Source organism: Dermochelys coriacea, chromosome 6, assembly GCF_009764565.3.
Source record: "Dermochelys coriacea isolate rDerCor1 chromosome 6, rDerCor1.pri.v4, whole genome shotgun sequence".
In the NCBI taxonomy this organism is placed as follows: Eukaryota; Metazoa; Chordata; order Testudines; family Dermochelyidae; genus Dermochelys; species Dermochelys coriacea.
The window spans coordinates 52,307,631-52,330,028 of NC_050073.1; the positions used below are offsets into that span (position 1 = coordinate 52,307,631).

General features: G+C 46.1%; 1 protein-coding gene across 4 annotated transcripts in view; it reads left to right on the plus strand.

Annotated features, from left to right (window-relative positions):
• The window catches only part of ACCS (1-aminocyclopropane-1-carboxylate synthase homolog (inactive)), a 38,200-nt gene that overhangs the window by 7,235 nt on the left and 8,567 nt on the right, over nucleotides 1-22,398 (plus strand). The window contains exons 1-8 of one of the 4 annotated variants that reach the window (XM_038405771.2): nucleotides 9,716-9,868; nucleotides 14,501-15,123; nucleotides 16,682-16,741; nucleotides 19,179-19,249; nucleotides 19,890-19,959; nucleotides 20,478-20,544; nucleotides 21,115-21,212; nucleotides 21,893-21,970. In XM_038405771.2, the coding sequence (XP_038261699.1) occupies nucleotides 9,847-9,868; nucleotides 14,501-15,123; nucleotides 16,682-16,741; nucleotides 19,179-19,249; nucleotides 19,890-19,959; nucleotides 20,478-20,544; nucleotides 21,115-21,212; nucleotides 21,893-21,970 (1,089 nt within the window). In that variant the 5' untranslated portion in view covers nucleotides 9,716-9,846. Of the gene's footprint in view, nucleotides 1-9,715; nucleotides 9,869-11,346; nucleotides 12,842-14,500; nucleotides 15,124-16,681; nucleotides 16,742-19,178; nucleotides 19,250-19,889; nucleotides 19,960-20,477; nucleotides 20,545-21,114; nucleotides 21,213-21,892; nucleotides 21,971-22,398 lie in introns of those variants that run through there. The other 3 variants (XM_038405769.2, XM_038405770.2, XM_038405774.2) reach the window with 3 other exon arrangements.

Consider the following 22,398-nt stretch of genomic DNA (forward strand, 5'->3'; position numbering starts at 1 on the left):
TTAATATTTGTGAGATAGTTGGGTGTTACAGTAGCCTTTCCAGATAGGAAGGAAATGAGGCGCCTACCCACTATCCTTTAACAGCTTTGCCTTCTTTTATTTTGAAAACGTAATGACTGGCTGTATAGACCTGTAGCAGGGTCCTCTTCAGAGCTGGAATCTGAGTGTCTTGGGGTCCTTTGGGTTGCAGGGACCTGGGACATAGGGGTTTAACCTTCAAATGCATCTTGGAGTGTCCTCTTCAGAGCTGTGATTTGATTTCTGGAACATAGATGCCCCTCTTTCTAATGTTGCTATCTGAGTTTAAGTGGTAGGGGCCTCTGCCAATCTGATTTCAGGAGCTACGCCAGTCAACCCATTAAGCAATCCTTAATTCACCTTCCTGAGCGGCCAGACAGCAGTAGTTTCCCCCAAGTATTCTCAGGAAGCTGACACGGAGATAATGTTCCTGAAATACTGAGGTGTATTTTTTTTTGATTAGTCCATGTGCTGTGCAGAAAAATCTAATATTGATCAGCTGAATGTGACTACAGTAATTTATGAAACAGGCTGGCAGCGCTACACAGGTCAACAATGACTGACAATGCTGAAAATCTGGTCTTGTCTCAGGCTGTTTCATGAGTGAACTGGTAGTTACATAAGGTAACCAATGTTACTAGGACCAAATGAGCAATTATGGAGGTTTTCAAGACAACATTGTTGAAATTCTTGTACAAGATGGTGGGAATGGGGTGGGGAAAAGGACAAATGAAGATCATTAGCTCTTGTGAACTGCCTGCAGAAAGAATCCAAGGCTGGAAAGTTGCTGTGACAGGGTTATGCGGAGAGTGTTTTCAGCTGAGGATTTCATTTAGTTCAGAGGAGAAGCTCAACACACCTGAGCTGGTAAGAGATGGCTCATTAGATTTATACTGCCTCTTGCCTCTAGGAATTTTTATTATTTGGATTATTATAGCACCTTGGGGCCCTAGTTGTAGACCAGGACCACATTGTGCTAGGTGCTGTACAAATAGAGGGGGAAAAGATGGTTCCTGCCCAAAGGCGCTTGCAATCTAATTATAAGACAAGTGATAGATCGGGAAGTTTAAGTAAACAATGAGGCAAAATCAAAATCTTAAAAATCAAACCTAGACTTGATTTATATGACTTTCTGTGTCAGGGAATTCCACAGACTGCCTATGTGCAATTAGCTGCAGAGGACTGGGGTTTAAACCCTTCTTAGGGAACCAAGCTATACAAGAAAATGCTAAGGACATTTAATTTCCCTTTTCCTGTGTGATTGACATGGTGTTAGTCAATGGGCATTGGGGATGTTCAGTGCCTTTGAAAAGCAAGCCCGCAGTCTGCAAACAGTCATATAGCTCCCACAGTTTTGCCCAGTCTCTCATAGAAAGTATGACAAGCTATTAAATGAATTAGAAAACTGACACTGGAAAAAAAGTCAGCCCAGAAAAACTACCAAAGTGGTTATAATCAGATGCTATTTGTCTGAGGAAATTTACCCCATCTCATTGTCCTCTGCAGCAGGTACCTAATGACCACCCATTCTGCCACCCTTACTGGGCTTTCCTGCCTGCTCTGTGGGAAGTGCTCTTAATAACCTTTTTGCATGTACTCAGATGGTAAACAGTTCTCCCTAGAGGGCTTTGCTTCCCTTCTCTTTTGTCCATGCACTGGAGGCTGTGTATTAAAGTAATGACCTAATTTTAACAAGGATAACTGTGTCCTCTCCCCAGTTCCTCAGCCCCCAGTTACAGCTCTTGATAGGAGGCCTGGAACAGGACATCTGGAACTTTGTTGGGGTTTAGTTGTTCTGAAAACCAGTGGAATATAGACCTATATCAGAAAGTGACAGGGACTGAGCAGGAAGGGCCGGCATGAAGTTAAAAAGGAAAAAGCTGGTACAAATGGAAAAGCACCCTAGAGCATCATGTCACATCCATATAGAGTTAGAAACATCTTGCAAGGTAAAAATACCTTATATAGAGTTAGAAATACCTTGCAAGTACAGCAACAGGTGTGTTATGCATTTCAGTAGGGACATGTTGTGTGCGCACTAAGAGAAGAGTTTGCTTCTTGAATGATAGAATGTGGTTTGTCCCTGAGAGCTATGGAAGTTATCTATCTTAGGGTTTTGTACTGCTACTTCTCATTGCAATGTCTCTGCACACCTTCCACATAAAATCAATAGCTAAGTCTCTACTTTTCTTCCTGGAGATTCTAGCACTTCTCCCTTTTCAGAGTAAAAACTCTGCATGGGGTAGAGGTTGTGGTTTTAGAGTCCAAGAGTTTAAGGCCAGAAAGAACCACTAAGATCATCTAGTCCAGTGGCTCTCAACCTTTCCAGACTACTGTGCCCCTTTCAGGAGTCTCATTTGTCTTGCATACCCCCAAGTTTCACGTCACTTAAACTATTTGCTTACAAAATCAGACGTAAAAATACAAAAGTGTCACCACATACTAGTACTGAAAAATTGCTTACTTTCTCATTTTTACCATATAATTATAAAATAAATCAATTGGAATATTAATATTACATTTCAGTGTATAGAATATAGAGCAATATAAACAAGTCATTGTCTGTATGAAATTTTAGTTTGTAGTGATTTTGCTAGTGCTTTTTATGTAGCCTGTTGTACAACTAAGCAAGTATCTACATGAGTTGATGTACTCTCTGGAAGACCTCTGTGAACCTCCAGGGGTATGTGTATCACCGATTTAGAACTACTCTGACCTCCTGTATATCCCAGGCCACCAACACCCACACCCTGAATTTTTTTTAAATTTTTTTTTAATTTCATTTTGGTTTGTTTTTAGGTTGCTTAATGTCAGGGTTGTTGTTTTATTTTGGCGGAGTTTGGCTGGGTTGGGGTTTTTTGGGGTAGAATGGGGTGAGTGCCATACTTATGGTGAAAAGATAGCCAGATGCAAGTTAAGACTTTATTTATTTTAGTGCTAATAAAAAGTGCTGATTGACAGCCCAAGAAGCTGATATTATCTAGGGACTAAATGTGACACAAACATAGCCAAGGTAAGCTTCTTCCACGCCATTTGTAGCCAATGTGCCTAATTCTGACCCCAAGGGAGCCCCTTTAGTAGTAAGAGTGCTTCATTCCCCATGATCTATTCAGTTCTTGGTCTCTATGCTGAGATGGCCAGAAAGATGCCAATTAGTGTCAATTGGCAGGATGTAAACACTTGGACTGCTAGGAACTGGATTGAGATCCACTACACTTATTTCACTTAGATCACCAAACAGACAGCCATCGTTGGGAATGACTTTGTTACTATATTTCAGGGCTTATATGTGGCCAATGCAGCAGCTGCTGTAGAGTCCTAAGGAGCTAGTCTACCTGATGAGCTGACCTGCAAAATGACATTTTGAAAAACAGTTTATTGTCCTTTTTCCACCTGATGAAATTATTTTGTTTTTTAAACCATACCGGGTAGACCTTGTCCCATAGTGAACTTTGAAGAGCAGTCTATTTAGCCCCTGAAAAACATGGCCACCAAGCAATTAACTCTCCTTTTGAATCTCATCCTGATGTGTTTTTCAGTCTGCCAAGGTCTCTGTGCTTGAGTCTATTCTCCTTGCTTCCCCCTTTGGTATGTTCCACTTGGTCAGTTCGCACTAAAACTCCAAATTAGGCTGCAAGTGCACCATGGCTTTTCGTGGGCCTGCAGGAATATAGCAGGGATTCCGCGCCCTCTGTTGGTTAATTCGTCTCACAGCAGCTTCTGCAGACCCTGAGGTTTGGGGATCTGCAAAAGAAACCTGAATATAACTGGTTTTAACCCCCCTGAGGAAGCATCTAAAACCGATGAATGCTCCTGAGATTTTAATGGTGCCAAAAGAATAAAACTTACACGTTGTACTCATTTACAGGGAGAGACCTTCATTCCGGATTAATTTAAAATAAAGATGAATCTGAGCCAACCCCTTCTGAATTTTGTGGATGTTTAGATTGGGATCTGATTTTTCAGGAGTGGATTACGAGCTCTATGAACCCCTTTCTCTTGAATGGGTCAACCCAAAGCTCAGCCTCCAAACAACTTCACTCTTTGCAATGAAGGGCCATCTCTCATTGTAAGGCAGATCTTATTCTGATGGAAGATCTTGCAGTGTGCTTCCATCAGACACTTAATCTCACTCTGTGTGAAATGAGTTAGGATCAGTCCTGTCCTTAGCTGACAAAGGTCTCCATTACATAAACCTCATCACTACTGTCTCACTTACGGGCAGTCCCAGCTAAAGCCATGGTATTCTCTGGGCCAAGGAGACTGAAACCTATTCTTAAAGGGGGTCTCTCCATGGGAAGGCTGAGGCACATTAGTGGGGCAATATTGGGAGGAGTTGCTACTGTAAGTGTGCTGTGGATAACAAGACTGCCTAGTTTCCAGGGTTTTCAATCCAGCACTTTTCACCAACAGCAAATTGACATTTATTCTCTAATTCAAAATTATTGCAAATTTCTTTCTAATGTCATAGCTTGAAAGTCCTGACAGAGAGCAGAGTCACCCAGGACAGCCACTGTGGACTGTATAGGGTAAAAAATTCTTGTGTGGGATTGGTAGATTGTTGATAATTCACATTAATGACCAGTAGACTAATTATAAATTAAATTTTGCAAATTAGTAAGACTAAACCCCATTCATAGAGGTAGTCTCTCCAGGGCAGGGCTGAGGCACATTTGTGGGGAGATTAATGCTGCAAATTAGTGAGTATGCTAGAATACTGCCTCCCATAAGGAATTTTGTTCCATTTATTTTACAAGGGTAATAACTGTTCTTCATGATCACACCTCATGGTGTACTAGGAAATTATCTGCAATATAGTTTGTGAAAGTAAGGAAGATTTAGGCCTGGTCTAGGGGTCGACATCCCTGCAATGCTCATGGATTTGAAAAATCTTCATCCCTGGTCTAGACATAGCTAGATCAATGGAAGAATTTTTCCGTTGACCTATTTACCCTTACTCAGGGAGGTGGTGGTCCTACACCAACAGAAAAATCCCTTTTGTTGGAGTAGTCTCTGTCTACACTGTGATGTTGGGCTGGCATAGCTACAGCACTATACCTATGGCTTTATGGTACCTGTAGCATAGCAATGGCCCAAGTAACACGACACCTCGCTACTGGCACTGTGAAAACAGATTTCAGAGTAGCAGCCGTGTTAGTCTGTATTCGCAAAAAGAAAAGGAGTACTTGTGGCACCTTAGAGACTAACAAATTTATTAGAGCATAAGCTTTCGTGAGCTACAGCTCACTTCATCGGATGCATTTGAAGTGAGCTGTAGCTCACGAAAGCTTATGCTCTAATAAATTTGTTAGTCTCTAAGGTGCCACAAGTACTCCTTTTCTTTTTGTGAAAACAGAGGAACTATCCCCTCTGGTAGGGGTTCTCAAACTTCATTGCACCACGATTCCCTTCTGTCAACAAAAATTACCCCAAGTAGGGGGCCAAAGCAGAAGTCTGAGCCCTGCCAGGCAGGGGGGCCAAAGCCCAAGGGCTTCAGCCCCGGGCGGGAGACTTGTAGCCTGAGCCCAGCCACCCCAGGCAGTGGGGTTCGGGCTTTGATCCCAGGCCCCAGCAAGTCTAATGCCAGCCCTGATGACCCCATTATAATGGGGTCATGACCCACTTTGGGGTCCCAGCCCACAGTTTGAGAACTGCTTCCCTCTGGACAGTATGTGTGTTTTGTACTTTTGACTTTACTGCACGATAGGAAATGCAGTGAGATTTTTGATAAGCTAGTGTCAACTGAATTAATCCAAAACCACTGCAATAAATATGAAACCCAGAAAGTGCACTTCATGTTCAAACCTAAACCTCTTCTGAACTTTTTTCTTATTGTTCCAACTCTGATCTTACAACAGGGGTGATCAGCTAACAATACACTGCATCCCATGACAAGTTGCATGACTGTCTGTGTAATGTGGCAGAGGCCCAAGACCATCAATCACTCAAGAGGCACAGCTGTCCAGAGTAAATTAACATATTGGAGTACTTTGCCAAAGTCCTGTAGGAGGGGGTTAATGTGAACCAAATGGATTATTCCTAGTAAGTACATCTTAGTTTAAAAAAAAATGCACGCACAAACCCATTTCTGCAGAGCATGAACCACCAAACAAAACAAAAAACCTAGGTAACTTGCACTATGCAAATCTGCACAAAAATTCCAGGGTTCTTGCACCTTGTCAGCACAACACCCCTTATCGCTCATTTCATCTTAGTGCATCACACCTTTATTTTTAAGGCTTGACTCCATATCAGATTAGCTCTGAGCTTTCCAGTGTGACCACTGCGCCTACTTTTTTTGTGTGTTTCATAGAATATCAGAGTTAGAAGGGACTCGGGAGTCATCTAGTCAACCCCCTGCTCAAAGCAGGACCAATCCCCAATTTTTGCCCCAGATCCCTCAATGGCCCCCTCAAGGATTGAACTCTCAACCTTGGGTTTAGCAGGCCAATGTTCACACCACTGAGCTATCCCACCCCTCTGATCTCCGCTGGCCCCAGCCGTGTCCCCCAACTCTTGCTCCATACAGAATTGCTGCCAGACAGCGACACCTGGAGATGTCCAACCCAACCGCTGCCGCTTCACGGTGCATCGGGGCCGCCTCCCCGTCCTGAAGTAGGCGCAGGCAGATGCAGAGCCTCATGCTGCTTCTCCACTGGGCCAGCAAGATACTCTTACTTCGCATACGCACTGACCCACGCCAGGTTGCAGACACAGGTTTCTCTGAAAGCCTCAGATGCTGGAATTAAGAGATTGCATAAGAATTTCACTTTCATTTAAAAATAAAGTTTCTTGCTCACATAGTAGTGGAGGAAAGCTTGAAAATGTGAAGTGAGTGCACCCTGAAGGCTTCAAAACTGGAAGACAAAAAGAATCCACCATTTATTATTTTTCAAAAAATCTCATCAATTTTTAGACCATCTCAGTTCTCTCGGGGGACCTCATTCATGCTTTTTGAATGCTGAGATGATCAATGCTGACTTCCTCTGAACCCTGACTGCGGGTAAATTCCTAGAATCACGAGCTGTTGCCTGGCTCAGCAGAGCCACCTTTTAGGGATACAGGCAGGGCAGGGTTCAGCAGGGGCTCTGCTCTGGGATCCTCTTCAGGGGCTGCCAAAAGACCTCTACACCCTGCTATAAAAGCCATTTCTATGTGCTGCTATGTGTGAGGATCTGTAGGTCCTGAACCTGGGGCCCATGGCCGCATCCACCCTGTTACCCAATGGTTCTACTACTGACAAGAGAATTGGGAGCTCTAAGGCCTTTTGCTCCACTAAAGGTACTGCCCCCTGGGACCTGAGTGGAAGAACTCTGGAGCTAGGGTTGCCAACTTTCTAATTGCACAAAACTGAACACCCTAGCCGTACCGCTTCCCAGAGGCCCCGCCTCTTACCCACTACATTCCCCCTCCTTCCGTGGCTCACTCTCCCCCACCCTCACTCACTTTCACAGGGCTGGGGCAGGGGCTTGGGGTGTGGGAGGGGTTATAGGCTCTGGGCTGGGGGTGTGGGCTCTGGGGTGGAACCAGAAATGAGGGGTTCAGGGTATGGGAGGGGGCTCTGGGCTGGGGCAGGGAGTTGGGGGGTGAGGGCTCTGGCTGGGGCTGCAGGCTCTGGGATGGGGCCAGGGATGGGGGATTTCAGATGCAGGAGAGGGCTCCAGGCTGTGGGAGTGGGGCCGAGGATTTGGAGTGCGGGAGGGGGCTGTGGGTTGAGGCAGGGGGTTGGGGTGCAGAAGAGGGTACAGGTTCTGCAGTGGAGCTGGGGATAAGGGGTTCAGGGTGTGGCAGGAGGCTCTAGGCTGGGGCAGGGAGTTTGGGTGCAGGGGGGTGAGGGCTCTGGCTGGGGTGCAGGCTCTGGAGTGGGGCCAGGGATGAGGAGTTTGGGGCACGGGGGAGGGGGGACTCAGGGCTGGGGGTTGGGCTGCGGGTTTACCTCAGGTGGCTCCTGGTCAGCAGTGCAGCAGCCCTAAGGCAGGCTCCCTGCCTGTCCTGGCTCCGCACTGCACCCCAGAAGCAGCACGTCCAGTTCGTAGACGGGGGGCCAGGAGGTTCTGTGCGCTGCTGTCACCTGCAGGCACCGCCCTCAGCGCCCATTAGCTGCGGTTCCCAGCCAATAGGAGTGCAAATTTGGTGCTCAGGGTGAGGGCAGCACATGGAGCATTGTGCCCCCTGCCTAGGAATCAGACATTCTGGCCGCTTCCGGGGCGCAGTGCAGAGCCAGGACAGGTAGGGACTAGCCTGCCTCAGACCCGCAGCACCGCTGACCGGACTTTTAACCGCCAGGATCCCTTTTAGACCGGGCATTCCAGTTGAAAACCGGAAACGTGTCAACCCTATCTGGAGCTGCAGATTGGGTTCAGTATACTATTTAAGCCAGAAAGAGACACAGGAAGTTGTCTGTCCAACCAGGTGGATCCTGCAGCAGAGCCTTCTACCTGATTCCTGGCCTCATCTCTGGTTTCTGACTTCAGCTCTACCCTGTTCCAGGTTTCCTGTGCTCTCAACTTGTTCCAGTCCTATTGCCCTGTTTTCTGACTGCTTTGGCCCTGACCTTAGGCTGCAGCTCTTTGGTTTCCAGCTCAGCACTGACCCCTCAGCTTTGGCTTTTGTTTTCTGCTGATCCTGGCTCTGACTTTCAGCTGACACCTTGCTCCTGACTTTGGACCTGCCATTGGCCTCTGGTTCCTAAACATCGCATTGACTGAAACTTCCTGAATCCCTTCCACAGACCCTGATGCTACGGGTATGTCACGATGGGCCCAATTCACTATTGCCCTATCGTGTAGTCATGTACATAAAGGTACAAAGTCAGTTTAAAATGCTAACAAAGCTGACTGATTGGGTTTATCACTTGCACTGGTGTAAATGACCAAGCAAGGTGCAACAGGGTAATGGTGAACTGGGTCAGTGTCTTGCTTTTGTCAGCATTGATAACTAGAGAACAAAACATAACCCCTGAGTCTAAACCGGTGGTCCCCCAACTTCTCCTCTCATGCCCCCCCCACCAGTAATAGAATATGTCAGTGGCTTTACCCCCAGCCCAGGCCAGGAGCAGACTTGTGGGGCGGCTGGGAACTGGGGTCCAAGAGTGGGGACTGGGCTGGCGGACGAGCTGCATCTGGGAGCAGGGGCCAGGAGTAGAACTGGGCCCCTGCACCGCCCCCCGCCAGAAGTTCCCCTCCCCTGCACTCCTAGGGGGTCGTGCCCCTCAGTTTAGTGCCAGTGGTAGCAATAGAATCATAGAATATCAGGGTTGGAAGGGACCTCAGGAGATCATCTAGTCCAACCCCCTGCTCAAAGCAGGGCCAATCCCCAATTTTTGCCCAGATCCCTAAATGGCCCCCTTGAGGATTGAACTTACAACCCTCGGTTTAACAGGCCAATGCTCAAACCATTGAGCTATCCCTCCCCCCATTGAGCTATCCCTCCCCCCTAGATATTCCCAAAGTTTTGGAAATGTTAGATCCACAAGTGGCAGCTCATGCTCACCTTTGGCTAATAACAGCGAAGGTAGTTTTTGTTGGTGGTAATCGTGCTTTTGGATTTTAGGGTAAACTGTTTCCCAGTTCTAGACAGAGGAGACACGTATGGACGGGGGGAGGCAGAGTCGCCCCCTCCCGATTTGCTGCTTGGTTTGTACTGAGCATGCGCACACGGAGTGAGCATGCTCAGTAACACTGCTGAAGCCGGCTGCCCTCACTCCGCCTTCCCACCCCCAATCGGCAAGCACGGGTCGCCTCTGGTCCTAGAGGTGGACATGAGGGGAATGGAAAAGCAGCTGTGGACGTGTCAGAAGATCCTTTGACACCTTAATGAACTTGGTCTATGCTGACCGGATACAGCCAAGGTTGTTATGTCTTTCACATTCTTAATTTTCAATACTTTGGTAGTTGTTACATTTGGTGGGACTCTAAGGAGCCCAAGAGTATACAGGAAAGCCTTTCTTAGGGGACCACCCAACAGCGTCCGCTTTGCAAAGTGGTACAGAACTGTTCTAGTTAAAAGGATGGGTGCTGCCGTTTGGAGAGGAATCATTAGGGTTGTTTAGAGAGAGAGCGTCAGGATTTTTGTCCCCATTCTGAAGATTGGGAAACTGAGTCACGGGGAGACTAAGACTTACTCAAGTCCACAGAAGGAGTTAGTAGTAGTAGCTAAGATATTTAGGAATTCTTGCGCTCAGACCACTCTCTCTAAAAAGAAAAGCGCCACCTTTTTGTGTGATTAACAGTATGGAAACTAATGGATGAGCACTGTGATGGGACAGAGCACATGCATGCATTGGTTTATTCTTTAATAGATTGCCGTACTGTAAGTGTGCGTGCTGCTTCACCGACAGTAAATGACAGGACCTTTGTTACACCCCGAAAGCTCAAGTCTGGCCTGGAAATTTACAACTGGATGTGCTACGGATTGAACTAGAGGGGCCAAAGTACAGTTTATTAAATTCCACAATGCTGCTTCTAGCCGCCATCTTCATCTTTAATGTGAAGAGGCAGCTGTCTTAGACTTCAGATCTGTGCCTCGTGTCTAATTTGAAATAATCTTTATCTGGAATCATGAGGGATTTGAGTTGGTGACTGCAGAAGTAAAAAGTCCCTCCATCTGCTCCCCACCTTTAATCACCGCGGTTCGAGGGACTGTTTCGCCTGCCCAGCAAACTGACTATCCTGTGTTCGAGTAAAGCAAAAAAAAAGACTCGGGAAATTTTGGTCTCGTTAATTGCAGCCAAAAATGCGGCTCGGGCACCTGTGGCACACACATTCCCCACAGATCCACCCCGGGAGGAGAGTCTGCGAAGCTCCTGTAGTAGAGAAACAGGCACGCTGGACAAAGGTCCAGACGCCACCAACTCCCCAGAGGCAGAGGAGCTTGAGGGACAACGGGCTTTCCCCTGTTCTACTAAGGTTCCTTGGTGAAGGCCAGAGGACAGTAACCGCTGCGCTCCTGCCCGAGGAGCGGGCGAGGCTGGTTCCGTAGAACGGGGCTAAAGGCAGTTTAGGGAAAGGGGGCTCGGTTCGGCGGCGGCGCTCCCCGCATCTGCAATGCCCGGCCGGGACTGTGCGCGCGGCCTGCCCCTATCTGCGGCGCCCAGACCCGCGTGCGGGGCGCCACCCCGCCAGGAAATCAGCTGGAGAGCGTCCGCTCCCTGCAGCGCCCCTCGCTCTGCGGCTGCGGGATCTCGGCGCCGTTCCCGGCCCGGGCCCCTCCCTACTGCCTCGTCCACCCCCGCCGGTGGCCGGTCCCACGTCCCTCAGCACCTGGGGGCGGCGGCGCCGAGCAGAGAACAACTGAGGACTGGCGGGGGGGGGGGGGGTTCAGGAAAACCCGGGGAGCTGCTGGGGCGGAGGCAGCCCGTCGCGGAGGGGCTGGGGGGGGAACGGCTCTGCCCGGGCCGAGGAACTCAGCTGGCCGCCGGGGGGGCCGTGGCGCTCCAACAAACCCGCCCCGCCCCCAGCGCCGCTTCACCCTCACCCCCCGCCCGGACACAAGCGCCGCCAGCTTGTTGGAGGAGCAGGGCCCGATACAGCGCAGGGGGAGGGGCGGAGGCGGGGCCAGGCCGGAGAGGGGCGGGGGAGGGGCTCGGTGCGGCTCGCCCAGCCCAGCCCGGCCGCGGGGAGCGAGGCGAGTGACTGACACGGACCAAAGTTATCCCGGAATAAGGGCAGCACGCATGTGCCGTCACCCCGGATGTAAACATGCCGCCCAGGCCCTCAGAAGCCCGCCCCGCCCGGCTAGAGCGGACGGGCTGACCCGTGCTGGGCTGAGCCGAGCCGAGCCGGGCCGGGCCGGGCCGGGCCGGGCCCAAGCGAGCTGGCCGCCCGCCTGGGGGGAAGGGAGGCAGAGCCTCTGCCCGAGGGAAAGGGAAGTGGCAGAGCTTCCGTGAGGCGGGGAAAAGGGGGGCAGAGCCCCCCACCCCCAGGCAGAACCTTCCTGAGGCAGCTGAGGTGGAGAATTGCCCCAATGGTTTGGCTCAGCCAGGCCTTCCTGTCACAAATGACCCCAGCCCCGTGTTAGTGGCCCTCTTCCTCCCCCCCTTCCTCTCCCCTGCCCCTTCCTGGGGGTTTGTTACACCTGGGCTAAGTACGGAAACTCTGTTACCATCTCCTCACCCCCCCATCCCTTCAGTTACTCCTGGCCGCGCGCCCCAGGAGTTCCTGCCTTTACTGGGGTGGGGCAGGAATAATGGATTTTCGGGGGAAGAAGTACGAGCGGGGCAGTAATTGGTCAGACCCTGAAGTGGTGGAGCTCCTGCAGCTTTGGGCTGATGAGTCAGTTCAGATGGAGCTGGAGAGCTGCCTAAGAAACCAGCATGTTTTCAACCGGATCGCTGAGGTGTTGAGGGAGAAGGGCATCCACCGGACTGGGGATCAGTGCCGGGAGAAAATAAAAAAGATGAAGCTGGAGTACCGCAGGATCAAGGACAACAACAAGACCCCAAGGGGTGGCAGGACTTGGAAATTCTATGAGGTGATGGATCGGGTGCTGACCAGCCGGCCTTCCATCTCCTACAGTTCCTTGAGTGGCAGTGTGGTGTCTCAGCAGGCACTGCAAGGGAGCATAGTGGAGAACTACCATCACCACTTCACGCCCTCAGCTCTACCTTTCGGACACTCTCAGCACCCTGAGCTGATGGAAATCAAATGTGAGGAGGTGGACTCTGATGAACACTGCTTAACCCCGGAGCCCCCACTATCTATGTCTTACCAGCAGGGCTCCCCTGAGGAGCATGAGATGGAGAGAGCTTTTTTGGACAGGGCCCAGAATGACTCTCCTATCTCCAGGGTGGAAATTCCCATTGAAACCAGTGTTTCACCTTCAGGTAGGACAGTCTCTTCTCATTCAAGCCTGAGGCTTCTGTCTTATTTCCCACAGAGAGCGTGCGTCTCGATGTTACCACCTCTGTATTCTGTTGAGTTTCCTTATCCCAAACAATTTTAATGTAGAGTAATAGGTTCTGCATTAATAACCTGTTAGTATTTCCTGAAATGTCCCTTAGTGCAGGTTGGTATAAAAGACATATAAAATCAATGCACTTTAGGGTGTGTGAAATTGAGGGACTGACACCTCCTAGAGGCAGGCATAGGTGCTGTGCAAGATTCCTACTTGTAGTTAATTCTATCAAAGCATCTCAAATCCAGATAGAATTTTCATATTTTGTGGTCTCATCTGAACATGAAAACATCTGAACATTGTGATAGGAGTCCCTGTTCTTTTCACTGATAGGCTAGAACCCTCTGGATGAATCCACTGACCTTGCATTCCTAGAGCTCTGTGCAAATACAAAAGATATATACAGAGAACATGAAAAAGTGGAGTAAGAGGCTAATTAATTAAGATGAGCTATTATCAGCAGGAGAAAAAAACTTTTGTAGTGATCATCAAGATGGCTCATTTAGACAGTTGACAAGAAGATGTGAGGATGCTTACCATGGGGAAATAGATTCAATATGTGTAACGACCCAGCCACTTCTAGTCTCTATTCAAACCCAAGTTAATGGTATCTAGTTTGCATATTAATTCAAGCTCCGCAGTTTCTCGGAGTCTGCTCAACAGTTTCTCGGAGTCTGTTTTTGAAGCTTTTCTGTTGCAAAATTGCCACCTTTACGTCTGTTACTGAGTGGCCAGAGAGGTTGAAGTGTTCTCCTACCGGTTTTTGAATGTTATGGTATCACTACAAAAGGTTTTTTTTCTCCTGCTGATAATAGCTCATCTTAATTAATTAGCCTCTTACTTCACTTTTTCATGTTCTCTCTCTCTCTCTCTATATATATTTTCTTACTATATGTTCCATTCTATGCATCTGATGAAGTGGGCTGTAGCCCACGAAAGCTTATGCTCAAATAAATTTGTTAGTCTCTAAGGTGCCACAAGTGCTCCCGTTCTTTTTGTGGATACAGACTAACATGGCTGCTACTCTGAAACCTGTCATAGGGATTTCAGAGCAGTCTGGAATGGATGGAGTCTTGGATACATACAGCATGGTGGTGCGGGAGAGAGACGATGACCTCATGCTGATCACTGTGAGGTCAGGAAGGAATCCTCTCTTTCATTCACTATTATGCTTGCTCAACTGGCCAAGTGCACTATTTAGGAGAGGGGGTTTGTCATTCATTAGAGTTAATTTGGATCATTGCCAGAGGCAGAATACTGAACTAGATAGACCAATGCTTGGATGCATAATGTCAAATTCAACATATGAGGTTAAAGGAAAAACATGGTTTTTTTTTTTGTTTTGTTTTGTTTTTTCAACATTCAGGATGTACCTGGTAGATTTGACTTCACCCTTCCTGTGGCATTCTACCATGGACTGATCTGATTCTTGTCAGAGAAAGGCAATGGGGTTACTTAAGCAGACCTGGGTCAAACTGGTCCAGTAGAGGGAAGTAGTGTATGTTCACATCAGTCAGTATGCTGCAGTGTCGTCATTAGAATGAATTGCTGCAAATTTATTTTTCTCTTTGTCTCTGAATATCTGCAGGTTTCAGTGAGCCCAACGTGGCATCCTCATCCCGGATGCAGAATGTGGGCCCTCGGCCTGGCTTCTCCACCTTGCACCGCCTTCGGAAGAAACGGAAAGGCCAGCGAGTGAAGGATCCCCTTGATGACCTTCTACTAAAGACCCTGACATCACAGAGGGCCATGGAGGAGCGCTTTCTGCAGATGGAGGAGCGGCGGTTACAGCGGGATATGGAAGTGGAGGAACGGCGGATGCAGCTAGAGCAGCGACGTTTTGAACTGGAGCGGGAGCATGAGTTCCGCATGTTCAATGTCTTTGCTCAGATGCTTAGCATCTTAAAGCAGAGCAACAGCGGCTCCTCCTCTTCTGTTGCACTGCCCCGGGGCTTGGATTTCATCCAGGTGCTGTCTGACATCGCTGGGATGGGAGGAGGAGGGGGCCTGCAGGAGGCGAGGGCCATGCATGTAGGGCGACCACATTCTGAGAGAAGGACTGACATGTACAATTTCTGTAACCCTGGCGAGTTCCAGAGCAGCCCCTTCCTCTCAGCTCGAGGAAACATTGCCAATCTCTTTCGTGGCTCGACAGAAGAGGGATACAAGGCCTATCATGCTGACAAGTACGATGAAGACAAAAACCCCAATGTGAGTGAGGTTTCACTTCTGTGCATTTCTTTCTTGCTAGGAGAAACACCAAACAGGATCATTTCTTAGACTCGCTGACAAGGCTTGTGTTAGAACATGACTTTTTTTATCTCACTGATGCCAGTCAGGTCAATCTTTTCATTTTAATAAAGCATAGAAAATTACATAAAATGAGCTTCCCTGTGTAGCAGGGAGCAGCACCCTATGTATCTTTGGGTCATGTATCCTCAATTTCCTGTCAAAAACTATTGTTAGGACTGCAGAGCCAATAGAGTTACAGGAGAGCAAGTGGAACTTTATTCTTCCTTCTGCATCATCTCCAATGTCATCCACTGAGTTCCGGTTGCAACATCACTGTTGATGATGCAAGAGGCAGAAAGACCCAACTGGCTTTTCAGAACCCAAGGAGGAGTTTGCAACATTGACATTTAGAAAGCTGTCTTTTTCTTTCTTTCTTTCTTTTTTTTTTTTAATTAACCATTCAAAGCTGATGCTGCCTGTTTACCTTTTGCCTGTCACTCTGTACGATATAATTAGGCTTGTTGCAAAGGTATGAGATTTACAACATTTCAGGGTAATGTATTTTTTAAAAATTTTTTAAAGAAATAATTATGTGAGCTTTTTACAAATAAGCCATAGGTTCTGAGCCTAAACATCAACAATTTTAACTTAAAATTATTAATCCTAACTTCTTCAAACACTATCTGTCCTGCAATGCAGTATCATGAGAGTTGTATATTAGAACCTTTAAAACAAAGTATACCAATATCACATGATTATTCAATACAGTAAGTGCAACCCAAGGAACAAACATTATCATTTCTTCAGTGTTGCCTACATTTGTTTACAAGAGTATTAAAATTCAATACCTAAAACTGGCTCCAACCTGTAATAATGTCATAAGTATACCACCCTGTGTATTTTTTTTTAATTTGTTGAGTGACCCACCCTAGTCTCAGAAGTGAAAATGTTAACGTTTTTTTTTTCTCTCTGTACTTTATTGTACTGTGATATGAGCATTCCAGGAGATAAGGCAAATACTCTAACCTGCCTTCAAACTTGGCACTGTGTAAAAAATGAAGTTTCCATGTGCATGAGTAAATTGGTAGAATGCAATGTCATTATCGGATTAACACACATTTTGAACATGGAAATATTTCCAAAGCACAATTTGTGTGTCACAGCAATATAAATCCCAGCTTTCTCAGCTAGGAAAAATTGTATAAATTTGTGTTAAGGTCAGATTTACGTTAGCAAGTCAATTTAACGTTAAATTACTTATACACATATAAACTAATATAAACCTTTGTTTTATACCCATCCCTAGAGTATTTACTGACTAATAAATTAAGCACTTGTATAAATTACTAGTTTATACATATGTGATAAGTGTTCTGTGAAGCTTGTTTTTCATCCATTGTTATCTCCTTTACCTTGCTAGGATTTTTTGAGATGGCAGAGTAACAGCAGCATGGGCAACAGCAAAGCTGAAATGCAAGAAGTGCTGCTGCCTAGTGGTAGTTTGTCTCCCTAAACAATGATTTCTTTCTTTCTCCAGGGAATAATTAATTTTGGTACCAGTGAGAATAAACTCTGCTTTGATTTAATGTCCAAGCGGGTAAGTCCAATCCCCAGAAGAAATATGTAATACTCCACTTAATTTCTACTTAGTACTGATGATGTGCTTGGATTGCAATTGTTGCTCAGATCCCTCACAGAGCAATAATTTCCCAGAGCGCTTACCTTTTAGCTGTCATGTCTCTTCTTTTCTTCCATGCTGGCACTGATGCAGAAGGCCATTGGCTGGTCCATTTTCCCTATTTCATTTTGGATTGTGCATTTCTTTAAGTTATCTTCTCAGAGATAGATTGGAAATGGTGGTATCTTCTAATCACCCAGTTGTGGACTTGCCTTTGGGGCACTGCCTGGCACACAGAGCCAAATGAAAGTAAAGTACATTTGCTTTTCTCCTGCTGACAGCTCTTCAATTCACATAGAGGTGAGCCCAAGTCTCACAATTCAGGGGTGTCCAGATCTAGGGATAGAGGGGGCTTGATTTGGCCCGTTGTCAAGCTGCACAGTTCTGATCCAATTCTGAACTGTCTTGAAGCTTGAGAGGATTTGGTACCAGTGAGGGTATTACCAATAAACTGGGCGAAGCACTAATTGGTGGTCTTGCTTAGTTACACCAGGGAAAGGCCCAGTACAGACAGTATAACTCAAACTGTAGACTGCCTGGGCTGAAGGAAACTCTCTCATTTCTCATTAAGCCATGTACCCAGATTCAGGCTGTTTTTTTGGAGAGACAGCAGTTTGCCCTACCTAGAGGTGAGGAAGGGTGGGGTACTGAGTTTGTGGCACAGCAAGTCTCTACTGTAGTTGATTAAAGTTCTTTCACTCCCACTCCATCACTGCCAACCCTCAAAATGTTCCTTGTTTTATTTCTGCCTGCCATGCCACTGACTCGGGGGGACATTACCCCAACACTCGGCCTTCCAGTTAAGAGAACAGGTAAGGCAGAACTTCTGCCTGATAGCTGTGTGCAGAAGTCTGAAAGGTGCCTTTTAGGATGTCTAGGCTGTTCCTTCCTTTCCCCCATTACCTCTTCCCCTGAGACTTAGTGTAATGTCTGCAGTTAACATGTCAGAGAGGGAACAACTGCATCTTGATTAGCCTTGTTATGACAGTGGGTTACTTGCTCCTGCCTATCAGCAGCAGCCAGATGAGCTTGTTCTCATGCATACTGGAACAGGCTCAGAGCTGAGAAAAGATGTTTCTTCCAATTTATGAACTGCCACATTCTAGTGCTACTGCATTGACTCACAGAACAGTATGCTACTAGAGGTTATTAGAAGGCAATCTTGCCACTAACTTGGAAGCCAATGCCTATATTTTGTAAGTGAAAACAGTAACTGACCAGATTTCTGTCTGCAGTTCGTTACCCCTAAGTCCGGTGATGTTCTGTGGACTTGAGAGCCCAGAGATGAGGTCTCGGATGTTGTTCCCTACCAGTTGGCCCAGTTAGTTTATCATCCTCTGCAGCATCACCCTCAAGGACTCCTTTACTTCCCATTGTGTTGTCATTTGGGCCAAGCCTGCTGATCTGTGCCAGCTGAGTTTAGGAGAGAAAGCAAATGAGGCACACTCGTGTGTTGCACAGATTTCAGGATACATATCCAACTGTGTAAATAGAGTACAAGGTTATACCACCCAAGATTATTATTCTACATGGGATGAAAGGCAATCCCATTAAACCCCCAGAGCAGCAGCTCAAGTCATCCGAGCCCCAGCCACGGCATCAGAACCCCAACCCAGATTTTTTTAAAATTACTTTATAAGATTTAATATCTGCATGTTGGTTTCCCTCTTAGTCCTTTGCATTTCTTCCCCCTTTGGTCCCCACCCTTAAATCTGAGCTCCTTTTATGAAATCTATGAGAATGCACTGTATGTAAATGTTTGCTGATTCATTTCCATTCATTCTGATCACTGCTTTACTTCCCTTTGTGACTTGTTTGGACTGGGCTGCTTGAAACTCTGCGAGCTACAGCTTTGAAAATAATTAAATGAAGACCGTATACTTACTTTTTAAGTGTAATCTGGAAAAAAAAATTGTTAAAGGCAACTGATTCAGCCCCTCAACTAAGGTGAAACTCCCTTTGAAACCCAAAGGAGTTCCTTCCTCATGAGGAAGACCCAAAGGAGCACTTTCGAGAAGTTAACTTCACCTTTCCCAGTTAGTTGAAAGCTACTGTCCTCAGAACTTGGGGCAGGCCCTCATCAGGGCCCTAAGGACTGCTTTGTTCAAAAAGTCCTCCACAGAGATCTCTTTTTCCATGGGCGTTCATTTTGTATTAGCCTTTGTGCTTCCTTTTTGCAGATCTCTGTGCAAGGAAGCATTGCTGCATAATTTTGATGGCCAAGTAGTTCCTAAAACCCTCATAAGGCTGCTGAAGTCAGTGGGGCGTGTGTGTATATACATGTGAGTACGGTCCATAAATTGGTTTGTGTTTCTGATTTTAATGGTTGTACCTGTCCCCTTCTTGTTTCTGACAGCTGACGCAGAGTGACATGAACCTCATGGAGCCTCCACTGCTGCAATATCCTGATTGGAAAGGACACATGTTGTAAGTAGCCTCATCTCCCAGAAGTTTCCCTTTGTAAATACTTGCTTTCTAAATAGAATACAGATGTTCTCCTCATGCATCTATGGGAAAAGGCCACCTTGAGGTTATTCAGAATGCATAAGTACAAACCAGCTCTGCTGGATTGGTTGGATAAAGCTTCTCTAGGCTAGTAAATCCTTCTCCTCTTCCTCCTAAATCCCTACGTGATCGCCCTGTCTGTTCATCCAATTCCAAAATATCTGAGTGGGTTCCAGGTTTTTTTTTTTTTGTTTTTTTTTTTTTTAAAAGAAGAGTATCGTGCATGTCTAGTAGGTGGGTGTGTCCACTGTTCTCTACAATTGTAGTGGACATTGCTGGACCATTATTCCTTCCTATGTTCTATGTCTTGAGAAATTAAATTCTTCAGAAATATGTGTGGAGTTATAAATCATTTCTATGACCTTTGCTGTGTATGCAATCCACCTCCGTAGTATGGAATAAGTGGCCCAGGGTATGTGTTTTCCTCTTTGTTTATTTTTTCCTAGCTGTATACGTTAGTCTGTCAAGTGCCTGGCTTTATTTCTTTGTGATGAGGACCTGTGGAGAGCCCAGCCTCTTGGAGAATAAACTGAATCAATCTTTGCTTTTTTGTCTTTCTCAGTTTACGGGAGGAAGTGGCTCGATTTTTGACCTATTATTGCAAGGCCCCTGCACCTCTCAAGGCAGAAAATGTGGGTATCTGCTTTTCACTGATGTGTCTTCTAACATATTGCCATGAACTATGAAACAGGTTCTTCTATCTTATTTTGCTAATGTTTAAGTGTGACCTGTCTCAATCTTTTATCATGTAAATGGGAGGGATTGATCACTAGTGTCAGGAAGGTGACATGCAACCTTTTCAGACATTCTTCACGTGCAGCTCAGCTAATGTATTTCAGTCCTACCATGTAGCTTCCTTTGTTCTTTCACTCTTGCATCCAACGCCATCCTACAAGTGGCCCTCAGTCATTCTTTGTCGTAACAACTTGGGCCCTACTATGCCAGTGCACCTTAGTCATTCTAGTCCCAGGGCCCCCTTGCACTTTTCTTCTGATTCACCTGAAGCTGGATTTATAACTGAGTCAAGAGTAGTTTTGCTCTGCTAAAAGATTGAGGAGAGAGCAGATTCCAGTGCTATTGTCAGGAAATTTTTGTGGTGGTGCATTCCAATGAACAGGATTAACATCAGCTCCCATTGTCTCTTCTGTAGGTGATTGTGTTGAATGGTTGTGGCTCTCTGTTTTCTGCATTAGCTACAGTTCTCTGTGATCCAGGGGGTAAGTGGGGTTATTGGATGATTTTTTGAAAATATACTTTTTTGTTTGGTGGCAACATAGTAGTCACAATACAAATACTGTATGTTGAGGTGTGACTGCGGAGTGGCTGTGACTTACTGTGGAATTTCTGCCAAGTTTCTGCCAAATGCCATATTTTTTCAGTGCAACCACAAGTGAGGAGGATGTCTCCTAGAACTTTTTACTATCAAATGTATATCCTCCTCAGTGGGAATGTAGGTCTCCTGCATTCTCGCTTCTGGTTCTCCCTGCTCTCTTTCCCATTTTAATGTAGTTGCACCTCTGGATGTAGCTCTAAAAATATGGACTGCATTCATGTTGAGTGGATTCTCAACAGGGAATGTTTGATGCTCTGAGACCTGGAATTGGGAGTTAAAAGTAAAACAAAATTATTGCTAAAGGGAAGCAAACAAAATTTAACTCTTAAAAATTCCCATGGACCTCAAAAATGGAACCATAAGCAAAAGCTTCCAAGCTCAGATGGAGTGCCCTAGTAAGGAAGAAAAGATCATGAGTTTAGTGGATAACTGGCTTTGTTTTCTTGATTTTTAGAAGCTGTTCTGATTGCCACCCCTTTTTATGGTGGTATCACCCAGAGTCTGTTCCTTTATGGTAACGTCAAGCTGGTCTATGCCTATTTAGACAGTAAGGTAAGAATTGGGGTGGGGGGACAAATCTTTGCAGGTAGAAAGAATTGGTATTGGTGGAAGGCACAATAACACTGCCATTGTGCTTTCTGGCTTCAGAGAGCTTTGCAAAAAGTCCTCACAACACCCCTTAGTTGTAGCTTAGATGTAGCACCACCATTTTACAGCTGAAGAAACTGAGGCATATAGAGTTTAAGTGATTTATCAAGCCACTACGAGACTCAGTGTGCAAACCAGGATTAGAATTCTAGATTCCCTGACTGACTTCCAATCTTATGATGTGATCACTAACCTTTCTGTCCAGCATTCTGCTCCCATTAAACAAACGTTAATTGAATTTTGGAAATTTGCAAGCCTGGCATTTTTTACAAAGCAAAACCAAGAATAGAATAAGTCTCAACTGAACTCTCCTCCTCAAGGTGATCCCAGGGATGGGGCAGCATATGGGAACTTTGCATTGTCCTGTCTGTCCAAGGATAACCAGACAATATGTGTGTGTATGGGAGATCCAGTATCGATATCTCCTTGATTTTATTTATTTCCTTGTCCCCTCCATAGTGTAAGGAAGAGGGAATCTGGGTTGTTGCTGGGCTTTTGTGGTTTGGGAAATACTTTGGTGCAGAAATGGTTGATGGAGGATCTATAGAAACATTGTTTGCTTTTATCTTATGGGTGCCTTTCAGATCACCGGAACAAGCACCCGGCCCTTCCAGCTCACAGTGGACAAGCTAGAGAAGGCCCTACAGGATGCCCGGTCAGAGGTGAGTGTGGCTGAACCTGGCCTTGGTGGGACCATTGGTGGTGTCTGCAGGAGAAAGTGGGAGTGCAGATCTAGAAGGATGAAGAAGCGTTGGGCAGATTTTAACTGCAAGTTCTAGTACAGGTGTAGAACCTCCTCACACATACTTCTGCATCACTGGAACGTCATCTGCTCTGGGATCTCCCACGGTAGATTGATTTTTAAATCACCAATTTTAATCATGATTTAAATTATCAATCTGAATCATGTTTTTCATTGCACTTTTTAGTTATTTTCCTAAAGAAAGGTTGATTCTCATTGGTTAGGAACCATTAAAAACGTTGATTTGAAACTAATAGCCTTTACACTAAATGTGGTACCTCTTCCAGCTAGCAGGAGAATACACTGTATCTATGCACTTTTATTTAAGCAATTATATCATTTGACTTT